The sequence below is a fragment of the Pezoporus wallicus genome, unplaced genomic scaffold (genome assembly GCF_028554395.1).
Source record: "Pezoporus wallicus isolate ANWC-B61680 ecotype Strahan unplaced genomic scaffold, APGP_CSIRO_Pwel_v1 contig_8673, whole genome shotgun sequence".
NCBI classification, from domain to species: domain Eukaryota; kingdom Metazoa; phylum Chordata; class Aves; order Psittaciformes; family Psittacidae; genus Pezoporus; species Pezoporus wallicus.
The window spans coordinates 1,209,175-1,231,682 of record NW_026637196.1 but is presented as its reverse complement, the minus strand read 5'-3'; the positions used below and the strand labels follow the sequence as shown (position 1 = coordinate 1,231,682).

At 42.9% G+C, this 22,508-nt stretch overlaps 2 protein-coding genes across 4 annotated transcripts; both read left to right on the top strand.

The window, feature by feature from the left end:
* The first annotated feature begins 472 nt into the window (after positions 1–472).
* On the top strand, positions 473–10,195 carry JMJD7 (jumonji domain containing 7). Of its 3 annotated transcripts, XR_008971518.1 has the most exons (9): positions 473–549; positions 1,222–1,375; positions 2,417–2,670; positions 3,443–3,499; positions 3,901–3,996; positions 5,816–5,892; positions 6,817–6,976; positions 8,507–9,084; positions 10,058–10,162. XR_008971518.1 is itself a non-coding variant. In XM_057403949.1 (8 exons), exons 1-8 carry the CDS (start codon positions 483–485, stop codon positions 10,069–10,071), a joined length of 879 nt encoding a protein of 292 aa, XP_057259932.1. In that variant the 5' UTR covers positions 473–482; the 3' UTR covers positions 10,072–10,195. The 3 variants fall into 3 exon arrangements, 2 of the variants coding, with proteins under 2 accessions (XP_057259932.1, XP_057259931.1); XM_057403949.1 differs by lacking the exon at positions 8,507–9,084 and having other exon boundaries at positions 10,058–10,195; XM_057403948.1 differs by lacking the exon at positions 10,058–10,162 and having other exon boundaries at positions 8,507–9,101.
* Positions 10,196–14,797, top strand: LOC130596400 (acyl-coenzyme A thioesterase 1-like). The gene is made up of 3 exons (XM_057403950.1): positions 10,196–10,789; positions 12,050–12,252; positions 13,616–14,797. The coding sequence occupies exons 1-3, from the start codon at positions 10,336–10,338 to the stop codon at positions 14,216–14,218; spliced, it is 1,260 nt and encodes a 419-aa protein (XP_057259933.1). The 5' UTR covers positions 10,196–10,335; the 3' UTR covers positions 14,219–14,797.
* Positions 14,798–22,508: the final 7,711 nt, after the last annotated feature.

Sequence of the window (22,508 nt, the reverse complement as noted above, 5' to 3'; positions counted from 1 at the left end):
GAGCGTTAGGAATAAGCCATGTCCCCTCGGCATGCCTGGTGTACGGCTGAGGCACCAGGCAAGCACCGTGTGCTCCAACACTACCCCATTCCTTCACCCCTTAGACAAAGACAAAATCCCTCCTTTATTTATAAATGTGTGTTTTTATACTTTTGGCTTTAGGTAAAATAATCCTTTAAATGTCCTTTTTTTTTTTTTTTAGCTGGAAGAAATAATACTACAAATCGTTTGTTGGGTTTTTTTGCACTGTGAGGCTCCCCCGGGGGCTGTTTTTAACTCTGTATTCATTTGTACTCCCTGTCTTAAAACGTTTCAATAAAATGTGACCCTTTGTTACCGAGATGCGGTTTTGCTGCGCGACCTACAGCGCCCTGGGGGTGCTTCGGGGGAGGGAGGAACCGAGGGAAAGAAGGAGAAGGAAGGAGGAGGCGGTGGCAGCTCCTCCTCCTCCTCCCTGTCGCTCCGCCCCGGGGCCCAGCGGCATGGCGGAGGCCGCGGCGCTGCGGGCCGTCAGGGGCTGCCTGGCCGCCTTCCCGCGGGAGGCCCGCGGTGAGCGCTGGGCCGGGCGGGGAGCGGGAGGGGGCCCGGGGTGCGGGATGGAGGCGGTGGGGAACGGCCGAGAGGCAGCGGTGGGGCCCGGGCTGGGCCCTGCCGCCTCCTTGGCGGTCCTCGGGTGCCTCGGAGACGGCATGGGCTGAACTGGAGCAGCCGCGGCCCTGCTCTGCTCTCGGCCGAATGTTCCTGAGGTGAAGAAGCAGCAGAAAGGCTGCCGCGAAAGGAAGCTAAACTCGAGAAAAGAGGCCTTTCGGGTTAATTTCCTGTGTATGAAACAGCAAAACAGCACACTGTCGCAGCTTCCAAATACCCTCCTGTGGTATTGTCTGTGTCAGACGTGCATCTCCTGTAACATGTCCTGTGAAGGACATACTTATATATCATGCCCGCTCTCCGGTCAGCCCACAGCATGGCTGCCTGTGGATGAGCTGTGCCTGACGGCAGAAGAGTAGCAGAGCGGTAGCCTGGTGTACCTGCCTGGCCTGAAACCCTCCCTAAAGACTTTTGGGTTTTAACAGCAGTTTCTGGGGCTGAGAGGACATGGCTTGCTTTGAGCGGAGCGCCTGTGGTGTGGGGTTTGAAGCCTGTTAGTGTGCTTGCAGGAGGTGCTTCTCTAAGGATGCTTCTCTAAGGATCTCTAAAGCTCTTTGTCGTTTGCCTGCGCAGAGCTGGGGTGGACAGAGTCCATACCCTATCTTGATGGGCCTCCGTCCCCGCTGGAGTTTTATCGGGAATGGGTGAGTCCGAATAAGCCTTGTATAATTCAGAATGCCATCAGCCACTGGCCGGCCCTGCAGAAATGGACCTCAGCGTACCTCAGGTATGAATGAGCCTTGGAGTAGCACTCGTGGCCAGCTTCGGTTGACCTCAGTAGGAGGCCCTTGGTTGATCTTCACTTTTACATATAAGATTAGCTCAGATTCCTCTGTGCTGCTTCTATGTATGAATGTATTCAGCCTTGCCCAACTTGTGTAAATTTCTTCCTGCAGACACCGTTTCCTGACCAGCTCCCATGCAGGCAGAAGCATGGGTTTCTCACTGTGCAGCAATACACTATTGAAACAAGCAATACAGCTATTGAAACCCATCCAGCCTGTAGCCCCCCAGTTGGAGTGGGGTGTTAGTGGTAGAATAGAAGAAGAGACTGACTCGGTTTTGACTGAGTACTAATTGTTTAAAAATCAGAAACCAAAACAGAACAATGAGACTTTTAACAATAACTGAATTTTTGAAAGAAAAGTTCTTTAAAGGGGATTTATGGTTAAACCTGAATCTGTGAATTTAAAGCTAAATCTCTTACAGAACTAAGGGCTGTTAGCCTCATGATGTGTGTATCTATCAGTCTATGTCCACATCTTCTTCCTCGATTGCTTTTGATGTGGCCACCTGGATTTGGCTGGGTTGAGTGGTCCCAAGACTATCAAGCTCTGCCATGATTTGTTAAAAGAAGTGGCTGCAGAGGGCCCTCTGCCTGCATGGAGAAATCATGGAATCATCATAAAACAGTTTAGGATGGAAGGGACCTTCGAAGCTCATCTAGTCCAACACCCCTGCAATGAGCAGGAGCATCTTCAACTAGATAGGGTTGCTGAAGATGAGGAAGAAGGAGCTCCTTTGTGAACTTGCTTGTTAGGAGAGGAATAAGAGAGGCTGAAGTACTCTTCACTCCAGGGAGCTCCCTTGACTCCAATACTCCCTTGACTGCAGGGAGCAGTTGGAGCAGAACCCCAGAGTCCTTGCCAGACAGTAAAAAAGGCTTCTTGTTTTTGCTGCCCATGTAATGTGTTGTTTGTAAAGTAACCGGTGTCCAATAGATGGGCCAAGTGTAGGTCTGGCTGCAAACCTTTGATTTGTTTTGCAGGGAGGTAGTAGGTCCCAAGGTAGTGAGTGTGGCAGTAACACCAAATGGTTATGCAGATGCCGTGTTTCAGGACCGCTTTGTCATGCCAGAGGAGCGCCAAATGCCTTTTGCAGACTTTTTGGACATTGTGGAGAAGAAAGTGACCTCTCCCAACGTATTCTATGTGCAGAAGCAGTGTTCAAACCTCACCGAGGAGTTCCCTGAACTGGTCTGTGATGTGCAGCCTGACATACCATGGATGAGTGAGGCACTTGGTAACCTTATTTCTCCTGTATTCTGTAAATACTTTGGGTGGAGCTTTAAAACAATTATGTGCATGGTGAATGCTTGTTCTTCTGGATGCCACAGCTCAGTTTGGTTTCATCCCCTTAGAAAGTAGAAGACAGAGTGATCCACATATTGGGTTTGGATTACTCTAGAATCAGTATCTGAGTTGTGTATTGGAACTGAAACCATGTTGTGATATTGCCAAATAGCACTTCTTTTCATAGAGAGGCTTTTCTCTGATGTAGAGTCATGTTTCTACTCAGATTCATGCTATTGCTACTGAAAGTAGCATAACAAAGGATTGAAACAACACACAGCCCTACCCCCTGTGCAAAATTACAGATGTTTGTCTCTAGTGAAGCCCTGTTCTGCTTCAGTTGGTTTCTATTTTGCAGCATGGCTTTAAAATGTCAGGGAAAACAATTTACCATGATCTCATCTTCTTTTTGCAACTGTGTGCAATTTCTCTGTGAGCCGAGTCTTACGGATTCAGAATGCAGAAGCAAAGGGTTGCAACCATCAGTTTTGGGATGGATAGTACGATGTCATGAAGTGTGATTGGCGCTACAGTGGCTTCCAGTGTAGAAGGAAGCTGCAGTTGCTCACAGAATGCTCTTTGCAATGAAACCAGGCATAATTATGAAGGAAGTTAAAGGACAGTATTTGGCAGAAAGTTATTTAAAAAACACTTTTAAACATGACATTTCAAATTCTTTCTTTTTTTTGCTGACAGCATTTCTCTATTCCCTAACCATACAGGGAAGAAGCCTGATGCTGTGAATTTCTGGCTCGGGGAATCGGCTGCTGTGACCTCTTGTATGTATTGTCTGGCATTCTAAGTCTTCTGAGTGCTTTCAGTGTGGGTTTAAATGGGCTCATTTTGGGTTGGTGGCTCAGTAGGACTGTGTGTTTTTTCTTACAAGGCAGTTCAACACTCTTCCTTTCTTCTGCACTTCTGCAGCCTCTGCTGCTCTGTCTCTGGGTGCCTCTACCTGGCATTGTGTCATGCAAGGCACTGAGGATTTGCTTTGTTGAATACATTTGCTACAACATTATGTTAATTTCCACTCCCACTGGTAGCAAGAGGAGGGAGCAGCCTGATAGTAAGAGGAGAAGCTGGCACTTTGTTTGCTATAATTTCTGGTGTAGAGAAGGAAGTAATTCTGATTTTTCTCTCTTTCTCCACATCTCTCTTTTTGTTTTTCTCTCAATCCTAGTACATAAAGATCATTATGAGAACTTGTACTGTGTGATATCTGGAGAGAAATATTTTCTACTGCATCCACCAAGTGACCGTCCCTTCATCCCATATGGTACATAATTTACTGTGCAGTTACGTCTGGAGGTTGGAAACGAGGAGACTAAGATGTTGAAAGATACAAAAAAAAAGAAGCATGGATAACATTGTGATGTTTATGCAGTGTTATGCTTTCTAGTGTGAAAATAAATCTCTTTTATTTCGTGCTGCAGGTAGTTTGTCACGTAAGCATTATTCTGAGGTCAGGTTTTCCAGTCCTGTGAAGTAATAGGTTCGTTGATACCCATGGCAGTCTCTTCAGCTTTAGAATGTTTAAATTATTAAGTACCTTGTCAGTATTATAGCATACCGTCTTTGATGTTCAACAGCTTTGGGTCCTGCCTGCTCATTCTCTTCTCTAGGAAAAAAAGCAGGAAGCTGAAAGATAAGTTGTAATTTAATGAAATATTTAAGTTACAACTGAATCTCTGAAAACTAGAGAAACGAAAAAAGAGATTTTTATGGCAGCAGTACTTCACAGTGCCTGTTTTCTGTTTATGTTTCTTTCCTATGTGCACAGTAGTAGAATAATTTGTTATGTTGCAGTATCATCTAGAAGATGGACAGCTTAACTTTATGCCTCATAAAATAAGACTTTATCTTCCCATTCCTGGATTTTCAAACCATCAGATTAAGTGAATGCAGAGTGCTATATGACACTAACGTAATTTTGCCTAGATACATGTGCTGCTGCAGTATTTTTTTTATGCTGGTTTTATTTTGTTTGCAACCTTGAAATCATAGAATCATAGAGTGATTTGGGTTGGAAAGGACCTTGAAGATCATCCAGTTCCATCTCCCCTCCCGTTCTCTAGACCAGGTTACTTGAGGCTCCATCCAGCCTGACCTTGAACACTGCCAGGGATGGGGCATCCACAACTTCTCTGGGCAACCTGTGCCAGCGCCTCATGACCCTCATTGTAAAAAATGTCCTCCTTTATGCAATCTAACCCTGGCCTCTCTCAGTTTGAAACCATTGTCTCTTGTCCTGCCACTACAGGCCTTGGTAAAAAGTCTTTTCCTTATGAGCCCCCTTTATATATTGAAAGGCCACAATAAGGTTTCCCCAGAGTCTTTTCCAGGCTGAACAACCCCATCTGTCTCAGCCTTTCTTCATAGGAGAGGTGGTGTTGTCATATGTACATGAATGTATGAAATACATGTATGTCGTATGAGTCATATTTTGAGAAACAAGTTATCATTAAAGCATAGAACAGAGATAATGCTTACATTTATAGTGTATAATAAAAAAACTCCATCTGTTTGGAGAGAAACTCTCAGTAATAGTAAAAAGGCAATTTCATGTTTTTAGAGAGAAACTCTCAGTGGAAGGCTTAGAAAGGCACATATGCTGGAGCAATGATATAAAAGCAGCCTGCAGTACCAGAAGAGCTAATGAGCCCTGTCAGATTAGAAGTGAAAGGCTGGCCACAAGGCACTAATTCTTGTGAGTGCTATCTTGCTAGACTGACCTAAGAATAAACACCAGAATGCAGTACAATGTGTAAGTCAGGGATGTATTTATGACTTCTGAAAGAGAAACAAGGCAGTTACTGTAACACAATAGGACCAGGAGTAAAATGGTTTTGAGGAGAGTAATTCCTGTGAAGAGAGAAGGCTGGAATTCCAAATGGGAATGCAATTAGGAATTCAGACTGACTTAATAAAAAATGGATTAAATTTGAATGGACAAAGGAAAGGACAGTGAGGACAGCAAGTTGAAAATGGTTTTGTCTTAATTTTCTTTTACTTGGCAAAAGTGTGCTATAGCCCGCCATTAGTTTCTCTGAGTACTGCTCTTGAGTTGTGTCATTTATTTCTTTCTGTGGTTCCAGAGCTCTATCAGCCAGCAACCTACCACGTATCAGAAGATGGCTCATTTGAAATTGTAGATGAGAAGAGTGCAGATAAGGTAAAAAGTATATAAAGAACACAGTCATTACACAAGTAAAGACAGTTTGGGGCACTGCTGAGACCTCAAATGGAGGGTTTTAATTGATATTTAGAAATCTTTGATTGCTGCAAGGAGAATGCCTAGATATTTCACTGGTATTTTACTATTTGCAAAGGATACCCAGCTTCCAGAAAAAAAATTTACTGCACACCTGAAACCATTGATATCAAAAACTGTCTTCACTGCACCAAACTTAAATAGATCCAATAAAGGACTTTTAAATGAATCAACAATAAAGGAATTTATGTCATTAAGACTGCAGTAGACTCCTCTGCATTCATGCTCTATTTGCCTTCTACTCAGGGCTAGATTTTGCTCTACAGCAGCATCACCATCTACAGCATCTGTCTAAATTAATAAATTGTTTTTTCTTGCTAGGAGCAATATTTATTTGATTAAAACATACAGATCAAATATATATTGATCTATATATATTTTACAGAACTTGGTAACTTTGCAGAAACTCTGCAGGCATTTTACAGAAATTTGGTAGCCTTTTGTATCTAATCTCTCCCTATTTACCTCTTTAGAAGAAAGGAATGTCTAAAAGGAGAGTTCCACATGAAGTACTCAAGTACTAAATGCAGGAGCACCAAGTGATATAAGGGGCTGGGGGTGTTTTGAAAGTATGCAAAGACTGAAATTTCATGGCATTTAGCACCTTTTTCTCAGTTAGAAATGCTTCACTGAAGGAGGTGCCAAAGGATGCAAATTTTTATATCCTTAACCTGCTCCCAGTTGTATGTGTCCTAGCTGTATGTATTTTACTAGGGAAAATACAGGTTTTGTAACCTACTAAGTTTGGTTATCAGTTGCTTTTCTGGAAGCTTGCTGGAAATTTTCGCCAGGGTCAGTACCGTGTACCTACTCTTTTGCTTTTAGGTGCCTTGGATCCCCCTGGACCCCTTGAACCCAAATCTGAAACAATATCCAGAATATGCTCAGGCAAAACCTTTGCAGTGTACAGTGAGAGCTGGTGAGATGTTATACCTGCCTTCTCTCTGGTTCCATCATGTTCGGCAATCACATGGCTGTATAGCAGGTAAAATACACAGTATGTCCAGATACCTTTCTGAACTGTGGTGGGTATGCACCTAGATATCCCACAGCAAAGAGTAACTGGGCCCAAAGGTCTCTTTAAGGTCATCTGCCTCTCCTCAGGAGGAAACAACTGTCTTGGCAGATGCCCTGGGGCTACCTCCTTGCAGTCCTGCTTATAATTCATAATATTGTTGGTGAGGGATATAGCAGAAGTAAAAAGCCTTTCTAGTTGCCAAGTCTGGAGAAGGGTAGCTAATTCAGTGATCATGATCCAGTTTCTATTTATGACATGGAGATAAGCAGTTTGTCTGCCTAGCCTGCCAACTGCAAATTGCTCATCTACATACCTTTCACAAAGAAATTGCATGTTGTTTGTGCCATTATCACACCAGCAAAACAGGACCTGGGGGAAGAAAATGAAACCAGAAAGTGTATGAGTTTTAGGCATGGATGTAGAAACAACATAGAGGATGTCATGTGAGCTGAAATCTGCTTTAACCAAGTCTCTTACCTTGCTAATAAGCCTGTGCTTGTGTTACTACTCCCTGCACTTATCAAAAGTCTTATAATCTCTTCGTAGGATTTATTATCATCCCTCACTACCTTTTTTTATTTCTTCCCGAAGAGATTCCCAGAACTTGAAGCACTGCTCATTTGGTGCTGTAAGTTTTGCAAGGTTTGAGGAAGAGTTTTTTGCTGTCCTTTGTCTGGAATAATCCTGTCTGCCCAGGAAGAATATTTTGAACACTGTATTTGTGATACTGTGATAAAAAGACAAGCTATCACTAAAGCAGTATTTCTGATTCTCTTTTTTCCAGTAGTGCTGCATCAGTCCTTAAAGACTTTCAGAGAAAAGCAGAGTTGTTTCAGCCACTCTTTTTTTTTGTCTGTCTAGCAGAAATGCCAAAGAGTTGACATTATTTGGCCTTTAGTGTGTTAACTGCACTACAGTTTGTATACACTTGAAAAGCCAGTATTCTCTGGGTCTGATCCAGGGAATGTCTGAAGCTAGAGTATATTCTCCTCCAAAAGGCACTGGTACATATTATACTGCTTGAATTAGTTTTTTCTGGGAGACATACATCCAAACTAGAATGAGAAACAGAATTAAAGCACTGTCCAGTTGATGACCATTGTGAATTAGTGGTGAATTTCCCATCTTTTACACACTCAGGGGAAGAGAGGTTCCCATCCAGATATTAAACTTTTCAGTGTATTTGGTATTTTTGATCTAAATAGAAGCATACATTTTCTGTTTCTGAACATTCTGCCAGCTTCTGCTCAAAGGAATCCCCAGTAAAGTCTGAAGTTGAGCTAGTTGGGGTTAAGACAGAGTTGCATTGCCAGTATTAAAGACCCCTAATATTTGCTTATGTTATTTTTGGCTGTAGTCAAAGATTGGCTCATTTCAATGTTCAATCAGTCATGAAAAGCCTGTGCTAACTGAACTGTGTAAACCAGCCTGTGAACACATTTGTAAAGCATTACATTCGAGCCTTAGAAACATTTCTCCTTTTTCTTGTCTCCTCAGTGAATTACTGGTATGACATGGAATATGACCTAAAGTACAGCTACTATCAGCTACTAGACTGTCTCACGAAAACTGTGAAAGGGCTATAGCAGAGGTGGGAAACTTGCGCTTGTGATCTCTGCTGTGATACAATCATCAGCATCTGTGACTGGAGTACAAATGTGATTAAAGGGAAAAGAACTGAACATTAAATTGCCTTCCACAATGTCTGTCAAGCAGATGGCTATTTTGCTTGATTTCAGAGACCAGATCAACTGGCCAGATTTTTTTGGCTTTAAGGTTTGACAATAGCATTTTGAGGTCTTTGCATGTTGCCTCAGTGGTGGTGAGAGAAATAAAATTTGAAGGGAGGCAAGCCAGGGTTTGGGAATCCCAACACTGAAGCCATGACTGTTCAGCTCTACGGATTATTTTCATAACAACACAAGTGGACAAAGAAGAATCAGCTCTATCACCATCAGGCTGCATCACTCCAACCCGTGCATTCTACTTAAGACGGAAGTCCTGTCCAGTTGTAGTTCACTAAGTGGTGGCTGTGATGTTTTGATGGTGAGAAATTACAACTCCTAGAATAAAAGGTCATCTTAAAATCTTATTTCTGTGGTAATTTCTTATTTTCTCTTTTCTAATGATGTGGTGGCTGGAGGACACCCAGGAGGACGTGTGCAAGTGAATGCTGGCTATTTTCTTTCTTCAGCTACACGTTTTTATTGCTGGTTTTAGTTTCTTTCCACTGTTACATTTAAATGTAGCCACATTCTCTTACATCAAGAGAAGTCAAGTAGCATCCTGAGTCGTGATTTTAAGAGTTGTTTGCCAGGTTTACAGTCAATGTGTACATCACCTGTGGTCTCCTGGCATAATGGTTCTGCAGCTTGTAGGCTCATTGTTTAATCTTTTGCCATTCATTGCTGCCTAATGCTTGGTGAGGTGAGTTGTGTGAATCAGGAGCCCATTTCTGCAGCCTTAAGTCTCATTTGTGTTTCCACATAATGGGATGAGACTAGTCATGTGTCTGAGACCTGCAGGATAGGACTAGGAGGCTGTTAAATACACAAACACTAAAAAAATGTAGTGTTGTCATTTATGAAACCCAAAAGATGGTATTTATCATCAGATCTTCAAACAGTTCTTCCGTACATTGGTGATGTAGGGAGAAATTTGTTTTCCATGTATTAAGACAGTGCAGATAACCTTTAGACAAATTGATTATTGTGAAAATATATAATTGTTTTACTTTGTCTGTTTCCTTTGTTTTTAAAGTAACATAAAGCTTAAAGCATCCTTTTGTCTTGTGGTGCTTGTCCAAAAATTGCTGAAAACTCCAGAGGCATTAAGTGCAGGCTTTGTTTCACAGCTGCATTAAGATATTGCATTGCTTCAGGCTTTCCATTTTATTTGGGCACACTGGGCAAAGGTGCCCGAGCCAGTTCTGCAGTGGAATCCGGACTTTCCCACCGTGGGAGGAAGAGCGATTTGAATATCTCATTTTATCACTTTGGGTTTTTTAATTTAGCGTTTAATTTAATTTAGTGTCTCTCTAATCAAAAGTAAGGAACAAATGACAGCCTGTGCCTGTTCAAGTGGAAGGTGGTGGTGTGTCGCTCCCGACGGCAGCGCCTGGAGGAAGGCGTGCTCTGAACTACGTCTCCCGGCAGCCCGTGCTTGCCGGCTGGAGGAAGCTCTCACGTCACGGTGGTGCCTCCTGGACTTTGGCAGGGATTTTAAGCCTGAGGAGCGACAGGCGACTTGACTCGCGACGATCCTATTCCGCGCAGCCAGTGTCTCTCCCCAGCCAAGCGCAGCTCCTCTTCCCCAGCAGCGCTGGGATGGCGGTGAGGGTGATGGTTCTGCCTTCCCGCAAGTGTCTGTTCGATGACCCCGTGCAGATCCGTGTGGCAGGTCTGCTGCCGCAGCAGGAGGTCACCCTCCGAGCCAGCCTGCTGGATGAGAGCGGGGAGCTGTTCCAAGCTCACGCTCGCTACAGAGCAGGGAGCAACGGAGAGCTGGACCTCAGCCGCTCCCCATCGCTGGGGGGGAGCTATTCAGGAGTGGAGCCGATGGGGCTGCTGTGGTCTCTGCAGTCTAAAGTGCCCCATAAACGGCTGGCAAAGAGGAATGTGCTGACCCCTTACTGTGTGGACTTGGAAGTGTATGAGGGCCACGGGGACATGAGCTGCTTGCTGGGAAAATGCATCAATGAACGATGGTTTTTAGGAGAGGGTGTGAAGAGGATTCCAGTCAGAGAAGGCCGTCTGAAAGCAACCCTCTTCCTCCCTGCTGGTGAGTTTTAATGCCGTTCTGGTTTTCCAGGTGTGACACCACATGCTGTGCTCCGTGGCTCCTGGATGTGCTCAGCAACCCAGAGCAAAGCCTCAGCTCAAGGTTCCCCTCAACCTGCACCTCGTCCAGCTGCTTGGATCCTCACACAGAGGGAAAAGCGGTTGTTGCCCAGGCAGGCAAGGATGCAGGGATGGCAGCACTGGTAACACGAGGTGTCTCCTGGCTGAGGGGTCAGGACCTCTTCTGCTGTGAGAGCTCTGGGGAAGAGTGTTTATTTCTTAGCTCTTCTGTTTAGCTGACAGGGCAAAGAGGCCCCTGGTCTTCAGCAGAGCTGTGAAGCGTGACAGCCCTGGCTGTGGAGTGAGGAATCAGGAGGCATGGTGGGAGCACTGGACTTGAGATGCAGCCAGCCTAGGCTGCTCCAGCAGCTGCAATGGATCTTCCTGCAGGCTTTGGTCTTACCTCTCTGTCTCTCTCTTTGGCTAAGGAAAAGGCAGACGTCTACCTTGTTGAGCAGCTTGACCACATGGGATACTTAGGAAGATAGGAGACACATGGGGAAAAGCAAGGTCTTTAATTAAACAGGTGCCATATTTCACAGCTCTGTACAGAGACAGTGCTGAAACTGGATCCTGTATAAAGCTACTCTGAGCCTTGAACTCTTGATGCTCCTTGAGCAGTACTTAAACGAGAATATCTTGCTCTGTAACAAATAAAAATTCCCCTGGCAGCTGCTGTGACACCGAATCTTGTAGGGGAAGTCTAGGTATAAGAATGGGCAGAGCAGCAGCAGGAAAAGAAATTCCTATGGCTGCAGGAGGAGAACTGGGAAGCTCAGGGGTAGTTACCCACATGACACTAAAGCCCGAGTTGGCATAAGCCAGTGCTGGCATTTGTGGTGCATTTCATAACTCAAGTGTTCCCCCCCAGGAAAACCTGCCAGCACAGCTTCTGAATAAGCTGTTTGTTCATCAGTCTCCAATGGCCTGAGAACATCTAGGCCAATGTCCACTGATATTCATGGTGGAAGAAGGATGCCCAATGTGAACTTCCTATAGTGAATTCCTAAGAGAGAGAAGAAATACCTGAATTGGTGTCCTTACAGTATTTGCGAGTGTGCCTGAGAATGACATCCTGTGGAAAGTTTCAGAGGATGCTTTCCTTCTGGTATCTACTGTCCTGATATGTGCTGAGGGGGCACTACTGAAGGAATGACTGTAGAAACTTTTTGATTATATATATACATGCCTTTCATTGCAGGACCTGGTCCATTCCCTGGACTTATCGATTTGTATGGATCAGGAGGAGGTCTTGTTGAATACAGAGCAAGTCTCCTGGCTAGCAGAGGTTTCGTGACTCTGGCTCTTGCTTACATGGCCTTTGAAGATCTTCCTGCTGTGCCAGAGGTTCTTGAAATGAGCTATTTTGAGGAAGCTATGAACTTTTTGCGGAAGCAGCAGCAGGTAAGAGACTAATGATGGTAATCTTCCTGTAGAAAACTATTTTCTGGTTTTCTAATTGGAATGCTCTATGCCACTAAATGCACTTAAATATCTAAGATGCTATAAGGAGACAGCGTTGTCTGAATGACAGCATGATCTGAGAGATGAAAACCTTAAGTAGTTGAATAGCTGGTTTTGCAGTGTGTTGTAACCATCAGATCATTGTGCAAACCAGTCTTAGTGTAAAGTTAAATCAAGGCAGTAGAAGGATAAAACTTAAGGTTTACTTAAAAATTCTGAAGATTTTTAATGTTTTATGGTCTTTAAATTTATATAAAACTTCATAAAGGTCATAAAAGACTTTCAGTTTACATAAAACTTCATGCTTAAGCAGGGAATCTTATTTTTTTTCCCTCCTTTTACATCTGTTAAGATTTTAGAGGGAAAAAAATCCATTGTTTGTTTGTTTGTTTTTTTTACTATTTCTGAGATGTTACAGGCTATTGATTCTGAGTAAGTTTCGCAAGACAATATTAAATCACTTTAACAACAGAATCCCTTACAGTTGTAGCACTGGGGAACGTGCCATGTCTTAAAAAGCTGGGGCTGTGTTAAGACAAGCATGTGGGATGAGAAAGATGCTTTTATAGCATCCCACTTAAGCCAACAGAGACCAAGAGAAGTCAAGTAGCATTTAAACTGAATGGAATGCTACTTAATGCGGTATTCATTCCACAACGTTATTTATTTTCTAGCATATGGACACCAGGAATGTAGCCAGTGTGAGAGCAGAATTCAGCCTTGCTTGTTTGTCTTGTTCCTCATAGAACTCTGAAACTCCCAGAGTTATCTTACAAGACACACATAAACTGAATCTAGTGTGAAGAGCTTTCACTAGAAATAAGTTGATTTAAATAGTTATATGGCTTACTCAGCCTCAGGTGTGATGAACCTTTTGGTTCCAAGACAAAACAGAAGATAACAGGTCAGCTCTAGGAGAGTATAAAAAAACAATGGCATGGAAGAAAATAATGCAAGTAAACCCATGAGAAAGTGTTTTTGCAAAGGGGACCCGAGGAGAGAAGATCAACAGGGGTCGGAGGCAGGAGCAGTAGAAAATACAAGTGTGCAGCCAGAAACATGGAGGAAGCAAAGAGGCTTTGTCTACAGAGGTCAACAGGAGGAGAAATGTTGAAGAGTTTTGAATTCAAAGTCACTCTTGTGGAGCCTTAACAAAGGGATAGATATGGGAGTGATATAACATGATAGAGAGAGGGGAGGGCTAAAGTATGGGTGGTAAGGGGTGAGGAAGCAGAACTGGAGACCTGTCAGCCCAGGAAATGAGGAGTAGTTGATAATGGTTGTTTTCATAACTATGTTTCAGGTGAAAGATACGGGAATTGGCATTTTGGGCTTGTCTAAAGGAGCCGATCTAGCCCTTTCCATGGCCACATTTCTACCTGGCATCAAGGCAGTTGTCAGCATATCTGGAAGCGGTTTTAATTCTTTCATTCCCCTGAAGGGGGATGGCTTCACTATTCCTACCCACCCATATAATCTGGGGAGGGTGAAGACCAGTGATGATTCTGGCCTAATAGATTTTTCAGATGTCCTAGATGATCACAGGGACCCAGCAACTTGGGATTGCCGCATTCCCATGGAGAGGTCCTCGGCCAAGTTCCTCTTCCTGTGTGGCCGGGATGACATGAACTGGAAAAGTGACCTCTATTGCCAGGATGTTGTTCAGCGCCTTCAGCAGTGTGGACGGGAAGTGGAGTTTTGCTCCTATCCTGGAGCAGGGCACCTCTTGGAGCCACCATACTTACCTCTGTGCCAGGCTTCAATCCACAAAGTGCTTGGGATGTATGTGCACTGGGGAGGGCAGTGGAGGGAGCATGCCAGAGCCCAAGAAGATGCATGGCGCAGGATACAGGCCTTTTTCTGGCAGCACTTGATGGACTCAGACATCCCTAAGAGCAAACTGTAGTGGCAGCTGTCAAAGATGCTGAGCAGGGTTGGTATTTCACTGACTCTTGGAAACTTGTTTGAAGTTTCCTGGCCTGCCTTCCTCTAACCCCCACTGTTACATAGCTTCTATTTTCATTCCCAAATAATTTTCCACTTCTTTAGTAGAATTTTAGTTGTCTTCTGGCCTCAGCTGCACTGCAGATTGGCACCATCTGATCTGCCTGTGTGCTGTCATCACCTGAGAAAGCCCAGCTTCTCATCATGTGGGTTGCATTTGTACTCTGTAACCATCTTTTCTTAGACAACACATTACACTTACCTTTCCTTGTGGTATATCATTTCCTCACATTTCTTAGTAAAAGGGTTGTGGCAGTTCTGATCTCAACTAAGCAAAGAGGCACTCTCCTGACTTATTCTGAAGTGCAGTGATAATTATTTTTTTCTGCTACCTCAAAACCCAGAAGTGAATCTAACTCAGGTTGCACTGGTTGTTACATCCTGCTGATGCAGATAAGTTACATATCAGGGTTATGTATCAGGGTTATATCATTACTCAATAAATACAATGTGTATGTGTGTATGCACAGTTTATTTGAAACTATCTGAATGAAGCCTTTGTCTTTATGCCTATAAATACATAGGCAGCAATCCTGGTGTGCTGACAAACTGTCCGTTTGCCTTGCGGAAGAGTTTATATATGGAAGTCCTTACATCCTGTTGGTAAGAGGAGGGGTGGAATTTGCAGTAGGGGTCTGCACAGTGCTGAAGATGGGGATGAAACAGATGTGCTGAGTACCTGCTTTTGAATGTTGAAAGTCACCATTTTGGAGAGAAAGAATAAAGCCACTGTTGCTGCTGAGTCCCCAGGAGCCTGGTGGAGTGGGCTTCTGGAGAAATACATTATAGGAAATTCCCAGTAAAAGGAAAAATACTTCCATCAGTAAATCAACAATATGGTCAGTGATGGTTTCATACCAGCTGTGATGTTGTTACACTTATCAATCAGGTACAAGGAAAACAGTGTTGAAACTAGAGGTTAAAGGGTGAATCCATCGATGACAATAGCACATGGACCTCTTTGTTTTGTCACTCTGGAATGAAAGCTTTGCTACCCAGTTAAAAGCCCTTTCTTATCACGTGGATGGCATCTGGCAAGAGAGGCTGAAAAAGCTGGTTGAGCAGAGCAGCTCCATGCTATATACAAACAGGAAAACCATAGAATCAAATATGACATGAAAATATGCCAGCTGACTCGGTTGCACTGGGAATTCTTTTTAAATCAGATGGTCTTTTTAAATTAAACTCAAGTTTGAAACTTGCTTTCAGGAAATAAAAACTGGAAAATGGTGGGAGACTAATATAAAATAATGGGAAATGGCCTAACTTCCATGAAGTGCTTGTGCCTGTTCTTAAGCGTGTTCTTCAGCTGAAGGCTTTGACTACTTGATGTTTCATTGCTGAAGAGATAATGAGACAAATGAGGCCAAGATCACATTTTTTCCAGGATAGTGGCAAAAATTCTTCTCATTGCAGCCTACAGAGTCAAGGTGCTTTATATGGTTTCTCCAGGCCTACAATACAGATGACATTATTCAAGAGCTATGTGAAAGCTATTATTTAACTAAAGATACTTGACCTTTAGCTGCAAAAAAGAGCCTATATCAAGCGCAGCTGATATCACTAATACAAACTGGATGGGAAAGCTGTTCTTGTAATATTGAAATTGAATTGAATATCTTGTAATTGAAAAGGGCTTCAGATAAAGCATCAAAGAACTGGCTTGAACCAAAAGATCTTGGCTTGATGCTTACGTCAGTCATCCCTTTGATTAGCACTTTGCATCGCATTTCTATTATGAGAATGAGAAAAGCTTTTGACAAGTCTCTTAAGAAACAGAAACAATCTCTCCTCATGTAAGCTGCTATGAGCAAATTTATTATGAGGGAATAGCACATCTTGCAGTGCTCTTTTGGGGCAGGATGATTTCCCTGGCTAATTTGGAATCAGGCAACAACAGAGATTGCAAATTTTCCAGTGCATTCTTTCTTAATATGGGAAGGTGATTTTCCTTCTTTGCTCTGATGCAACTTGTGGTGCCTTTACACAAAAAGGAGACTCCCCCGCAAAAGAAGAGAAAAATCATGTCCTTGAGTCTATGTCTCTGAACTCCAGCCTTACTGCCCAGCTCTATGAATCTGGGTGAATATCACATAAGTTATATGAAGCACACCTAACATATTAATTAAAATTAGGTGTCCCTGAAGCAGGCCACAGGCTGTTTGCAAACTGTGAGACCTTTGGACACAGTTTATCCTTTTCATTGTAGGCTTTCTGTATCACAATACAGATGATTTTCTTTACATAGCTGCATCCTGCTGTCCTATCTACTCAGTAACCCTCCATGAAAAGCTCCTGGGATTTCTAACAGTTTGGAAACATTTGGGCGCTGCATGGAGCAGTGGTGTCCTCTGTACTTCTCAAGGCTTCTTGAAAAAGCTTATGGGGTTCTTTCCCCATACTTTGCCATACGTGTTGTTAGGCTGTGTGTAACTGAGAAGGAAAGAAGTTCTTGATGTTATTTACCGGAGATGTAAAGGTACCAAGTCCGATCGGGTGTTTAAGTGAACACAAGCTAAAGCTCATCCTGACACGTTTTGATACATGTACAGTATAACTTGGGGGAAACTGCAGAATGAAAGTAGTCAAAATGCCTTTAGTAGAGAGAAGTGAACCACAGGTACAGAAGAGGTAAAACCTCTTTGAAAAAGTAGCTCTACACTGAGCACTGTGCCTCTGCAGTGGATATTTACTTGAGGCTTTGGTGGGATTTTACTGCACACTATAGTGAACAAGGAAATTTCAGTGCAAATGTGCTGCTGTAACACTGGTAGCTTCTTGCCCAGGGGCAGCAGAGTCTCTGGATGGATCCTGCAAGCAAGGTTGGTTTGTGTCCACAGGAATGAAGGAATGAAGTGAAAGATGAAAATATATATTGTGCAGTGTAACTGGGAAGTGACCTTTCTCCATTCGCTGCTTCTGTTTCCTCTGTGGTTTTGGAAGTTTAAAGATTATCAGGGACTTTTGTAATGTATTACCAGATTGTCTATTATCAAGCTGTGGGATAAGACCAACATTTAATGACAAACTAAAAACAGTAAAAATTTTTGTTATATTAGAATTTTGCTGAGAAATGTATAATTCTACCAATTCAGGGAAAAAAAAATCACTATTCTGCACATTTAGTGCTCCATACACATCATTCAGAAATAGAATCTGAGCCAAATGTAGTATTAAGTGCATAGAAAGTGATACTTTATTTGAAGTTTGGCTAGAAGGAAAATTAATGTCACCAATGAAGTAATGCTCCTTGAAGCATTTACTGCAAAGCATCACTGCCATTTGTCACTGTCCAGGATAAAAATCAGAAATGGCAGAACTCCCTTTTTTTCAGAGTCTTACAAAATTTTCCACGCATAATCTGCATTAAACCTAAAATGCCTGGGTCTGACTGTAGACAGCACTTAGAGAATCATAATTAATGAACTACATTCTATTAATTTAGCCTTTTATCTTTTCAGTGACTTAAGCCACTGAACATTTGATATCTTGCGTTTAGGTTGTACATTTATCTGTATTAAAGTCACTCTAGTGAAAGGTGTGGGTTTATGCTGCAGTTTAACTGTTTTAAGGGTACCTCGCTGCCCAAAGGGACAGTCATGCCTTCTCCCTGCTTGCTGATCTGAGAGGTAATCCTGTAGGCAAACAGAAATCACAGAAGGTTAAGATACTCCACCGGATCAGAGAAGGAAGCAACAGGAACACGCATGGAGTGACTGGGAGAAGCTGGGGTGAGTCATGTGTCTTTCAGGGTCAGTGTGCCCTTGTGCCAACCCAAGAGAACTGAGTAACTAGCAGCATTTGTAGTTCTGTTTGTAAGAGCTGATTCTAACTGATGCTCTGTTTCTGTACACAGTGCAGTGATTGCTCAGTGGCTCACTGTGTGCTTTTTAAAGTTCTGAGCTAGTTTAGTGTTTAGATTTTTGGAAGCAAACCAAGGGAGCCTGGAGATGGATCCTATTTCCATGTTGTTCATTTTGAGCTGAGTTTGCTGTTACTGAAAGGAACGCACGTGACACTGCTTTGGATGTGCTTGGTTCAAAGTAATGTCTGGAACAAGCAGGTAGTTTGGCCCTGTCTGTGTGTAAGAGAGCTGGCAGGTCACAGAACAGCCAAGTCTGGGTGCAGAGCCAAGTGTTGGCTGAGCAGACCAACTGTTAGGACTGGGCAGGAACAGAACACTGGGAAAAGCCGTTAGCATCACAGTAGTGGAACACAGATATCATCCGTAAGAGTGTTCTCAAATCCGTCCTGCTGAGCTTTAAATTTCTGGTGATAGATCTTGCAAAATGGAGATATCCGTGATTTAGAGGTGACATCAGAGAAGCACACACGTGACAGTGCAACTGGTGCGATACATGTGATGCAGTTTGGCTTGGAGTGAGATGAAAGGGCAGATCTCTCAGTCTGATCTGATTCTTTCTGATGCTCTCCTGTGCAGGTTAGGTTGATGTTACATTCATAAATACATGCACTGATTAAGCTGCATTTGTTCACAAGTTCTGGATACTGAGCTTAAAAGTTCAAGCATTAACCAGTGGCTTAGAAGTCACACATTGACAGTGTGATGAATTTGAGAATGACTGTATGATCTGGACACAGTGCATTTGGCCTGATGAGCAGTCAGCAGTTCCCTGCCGGGCACTGAGTGTGACATGAATACTGATGTACTGTCCTGATCATGCTTCTGATGGAATATTGCTAATACTGGGTTTAAATCTGCAAATAGAGGTCACGTAGCACTTAAAAGTGAGGAGTGAGCTGTGGGGTCTTCCCCTGCAGCACCATAGCCCTGCCGCACTTAGGGCATTCCCCTTACTTGTGACAGAAGTAGCAATGCCTAAAGGAAGAAACATTAATTTTTGTGTCTTTCTCGCTGATTGTTACAAGTGGGCTCCAACTCAGTAAACCTTCTCTTAAATCCCTGACATGAGACTCCAGGCTGCTGCCAGTGGACTGAAGAGAGAGCACAGTGCTTTAGCTTCGGGGATGTTCCAGTAGAGCATTCACTGGCTGTTGGAATGTGGAGCATGACAATGCTGTTTTCCAGTGGAAGGTATGTTTGGAAGGCCAGTATTTGCTGAGAAGGGCAGTTTTTCACCTTGCAAGAAAAGTTTGGAAGTGGTAGTTAGTATGGGGGGATTCTTCTCTCAATTTGACTGTTGTTCTGAATAACTCCATGGTCTCCTTTCTTACAACATATGCAAATGCAACTTGAAAACGTCTTTGCGCTGTATCTATCCAGCTATACCTGGCTGCAACTTAATGGTGAAGATTCATGGTCCTGTTTGTACTATGAGGGAGGTAAATGTTAATACTGTAAAGCCATCTGAAACCTTTCATTATCTGGTAGCCTTTGTAACCTTCCTGACTATTTTCTATGGGATGGATTATAGTTCAAGAACATAATCACATGCTACCCTTCCCTCTAAGTTCAGGATCAAGGTTATAATCCTGCTTATGGGTACATGCTTATAAAGAAACATATGAAACAGGTTGTGCTGGAGTGTGTATTAGTGATTGACTATTGTGACAGTGTTCAAGGCTTTAAATAAGATCAGGTACCCTGGAGATTCCTGCTGAATACCTGAACATCTTTTGCATGCTAAAGGCGCAGTGGCTGGTAAACACTCACAGTTTTTCTGGTGAGGAGGGTGGTTAGAGAATGCAAGAACAGCACAGAGGGGTCACAGTTTGCAACCCTGAGAAATGGAGAAACAACAGAGAATAAAGTTATTCACAGTGTGCGTGACTGGACACTGGAAGAGGTGCCCAAAGAGGTCATGAAATCACTGCCTGTGAACATTTTTGAGTGGAAAATCGTGTAACTTTGGAAGTCAGTCCTGCTTTGATCAGATGTCTGCATGGGATTACCTCGAGGGCCATTTCCAGTGTTTTGAGATTCTAAGAAATAGCATATTCATTCTCTATTCCCCAGAATTAAGTGCACTAGCCTGAAATGGAATGACTGGTTCATGAGGTGTTAAACACATGTTTGTTTATTCTTTTTAATTGTATACACCACTCATGCATTATATCCACATTCAGAACAGGTACAGGAACAGGAACCTCTGAATTGCTTTAGCACATGCATAAATACCTCAGGAGGAGATGTGCTATCTCTTCCTCTCTTCTGGAATGTGTACCTGCCTTGGGCATTGTCTTTAATGGAAACTGAGGGATAAATTTGACCAGGCAGTGAATGACACAGTTCAAGTCAGTTCTATTGAAACAAATTCCTCTCTTCAAAGATGAAAGAACATACTGGAACTAGAGTATTTGGGGGGGGAACAACGATGACGACAGATTCCAGCCTGAGAGGAACTAGCAGAGTGTTGAAAAGATGCTACCCTTGGATCTAACAGGAAAACATTTCCATAGAGCATTTGGGAATCTTAAAGATGGTTTTAATGAGTGAAACCTGTGAGTACTGTAGGTACAAACCAAAGAACAGCTAAGTGGTGGAAGAGGTTTGTTGAATGAAAAGAACGGTAGCTCTCTTGGAGACACCAGTTCTTACTTTTATGTTGTTCTGTTTGTTGCTCCCCACTGAAGATTGACAAACCCAGGAGAAACAGTTGGCAAGTGGTGGTGAGCAAAGCTGTATGTGCCACCCACAACACAGCTTCCATCCAAAGCTGCCAGTAGAGACCCAACCCTTGCTTTCAAGTGATGACAGACTTCTAATTACTGCACGAAGCTCTGTCTTAGTGCAGTTTTAGTCAGCTTATACTGAAACAGTGCAAAAAGGTGATGCTTGAGAAAACTGGATGTGAGGTTGACATCTGACTCATGCTTCATTTTGTGTATAGGCTTATTTCTGCCCTTCCTGCCAGATTAGACATTACAGTCCAAGCCTCCCTATAGATGACTCCCATTTCCTTATAAGAAAATGGAAGAAGAAAGGGCAAAAGAGTATCCTGCAGAAGAATCTGTGCACTTGATTTGTCAGGATGATCCCCATAGAAAAGGAAAGATAGTTGTTTCAAAGATGCCTAGATTTCATCAGGGACAGGGGTTTTGCCTTCAAAACTCACCATGAAATTAATGTTGTTAAAATGTGACCATAAAAAAATCTGATTTGATAGTGGTATTCCTGTCACAGCCTCTGTAAGACTCCACATCCTTCTCAATCTCAATTACTTCAGAGGTTTGTTCATAGTTATTTTGATCAGTGAAAGGTCAATGCCTTCAGCCTATAGTCACTGATTTATTGTCTTACACTTGCAAATGATTTCCAATACTTTTTATCATCATCCTTAAGCTCTGTGGAATAAAATATCATGGCTTTTTTAGAAGTGGTTCATTACCAGTTCTGTTGCCTGGTACTGTCTTAACAAATGAGACGTTTTTTTCACTAGTTTCTACTATATGATGGGAAAACACATAGAAATATTTCACTCCAGCCCAGTACATGCAGTGGAATTTCAGTATGTGCAATACCTAAATTCAAAATCATAACCCAGCAAGGCAAAATAAACAATCAACTCAGTTAGATGTAAGTAGAGATATAAACTACGCATTTCTAAGGAAACGAAAGGCAGAAAGTGCCTTCAAAGAGTATCAATTCTTGATTTTCTCCCTTTCATAAAAGGAAGTACGTGAGTGTGTGTGTGGGTATGGCTGTATATAAATCTGTGTTGAAAGGAGGGTAAGAATGGGGAGTGGAAAGAAAAGGAATAACAGAAGATTAAAAGAAGATTACCCCCCCCCCCCCCCCCCCCCCCCCCCCGGTTTTGCAGTTACTTGTATGGTTTGAATACTTGTACAGTGTAGAATGTAGGGTCCCCAGTAGTATTCTTCTTCTGCCAGAAGACATACACATGCAAGTGGAAGCAGGATGGCTCAGGTCCCGATGAGATGGTCTATTTCAGTGCAGTGCTAGAGGGGTTATGTATGATAACCACTGCCTGCTTTGGGATTTATAGGATAAGTATGGTTGTAAGATGCCAATTGCTCAGTCACAGGGTGAATCCAGTTTTCCTTTGTAACACAATGAGTGACAGTATGACCGGATACCACAGGACAAAACGCCAACTTAGGAATACCAACTGAAATCTGTATTTTGTATACTTTCATAACGATGTGGTTTTGCAATCGGTTATTATTAGTACAGTTATTGTCTTGGGATGCTGACAGCTAATGCTTTTATGAAGAGTTAATAACTGCTTTTCATCACTGTGGACAGGTTA

Bases quoted from the DNA above. Each gene is read 5' to 3' on its own strand.
- JMJD7 (XM_057403948.1), top strand. From the start codon at position 483: ATGGCGGAGGCCGCGGCGCTGCGGGCCGTCAGGGGCTGCCTGGCCGCC. The intron at 550-1,221 runs GTGAGCGCTGGG...TTGCCTGCGCAG, and splicing joins CTTCCCGCGGGAGGCCCGCG to AGCTGGGGTGGACAGAGTCC. The intron at 6,977-8,506 runs GTAAAATACACA...TTGTCTCCTCAG, and splicing joins ATCACATGGCTGTATAGCAG to TGAATTACTGGTATGACATG.
- LOC130596400 (XM_057403950.1), top strand. From the start codon at position 10,336: ATGGCGGTGAGGGTGATGGTTCTGCCTTCCCGCAAGTGTCTGTTCGAT. The intron at 10,790-12,049 runs GTGAGTTTTAAT...CTTTCATTGCAG, and splicing joins AACCCTCTTCCTCCCTGCTG to GACCTGGTCCATTCCCTGGA. The intron at 12,253-13,615 runs GTAAGAGACTAA...ACTATGTTTCAG, and splicing joins TTTTGCGGAAGCAGCAGCAG to GTGAAAGATACGGGAATTGG.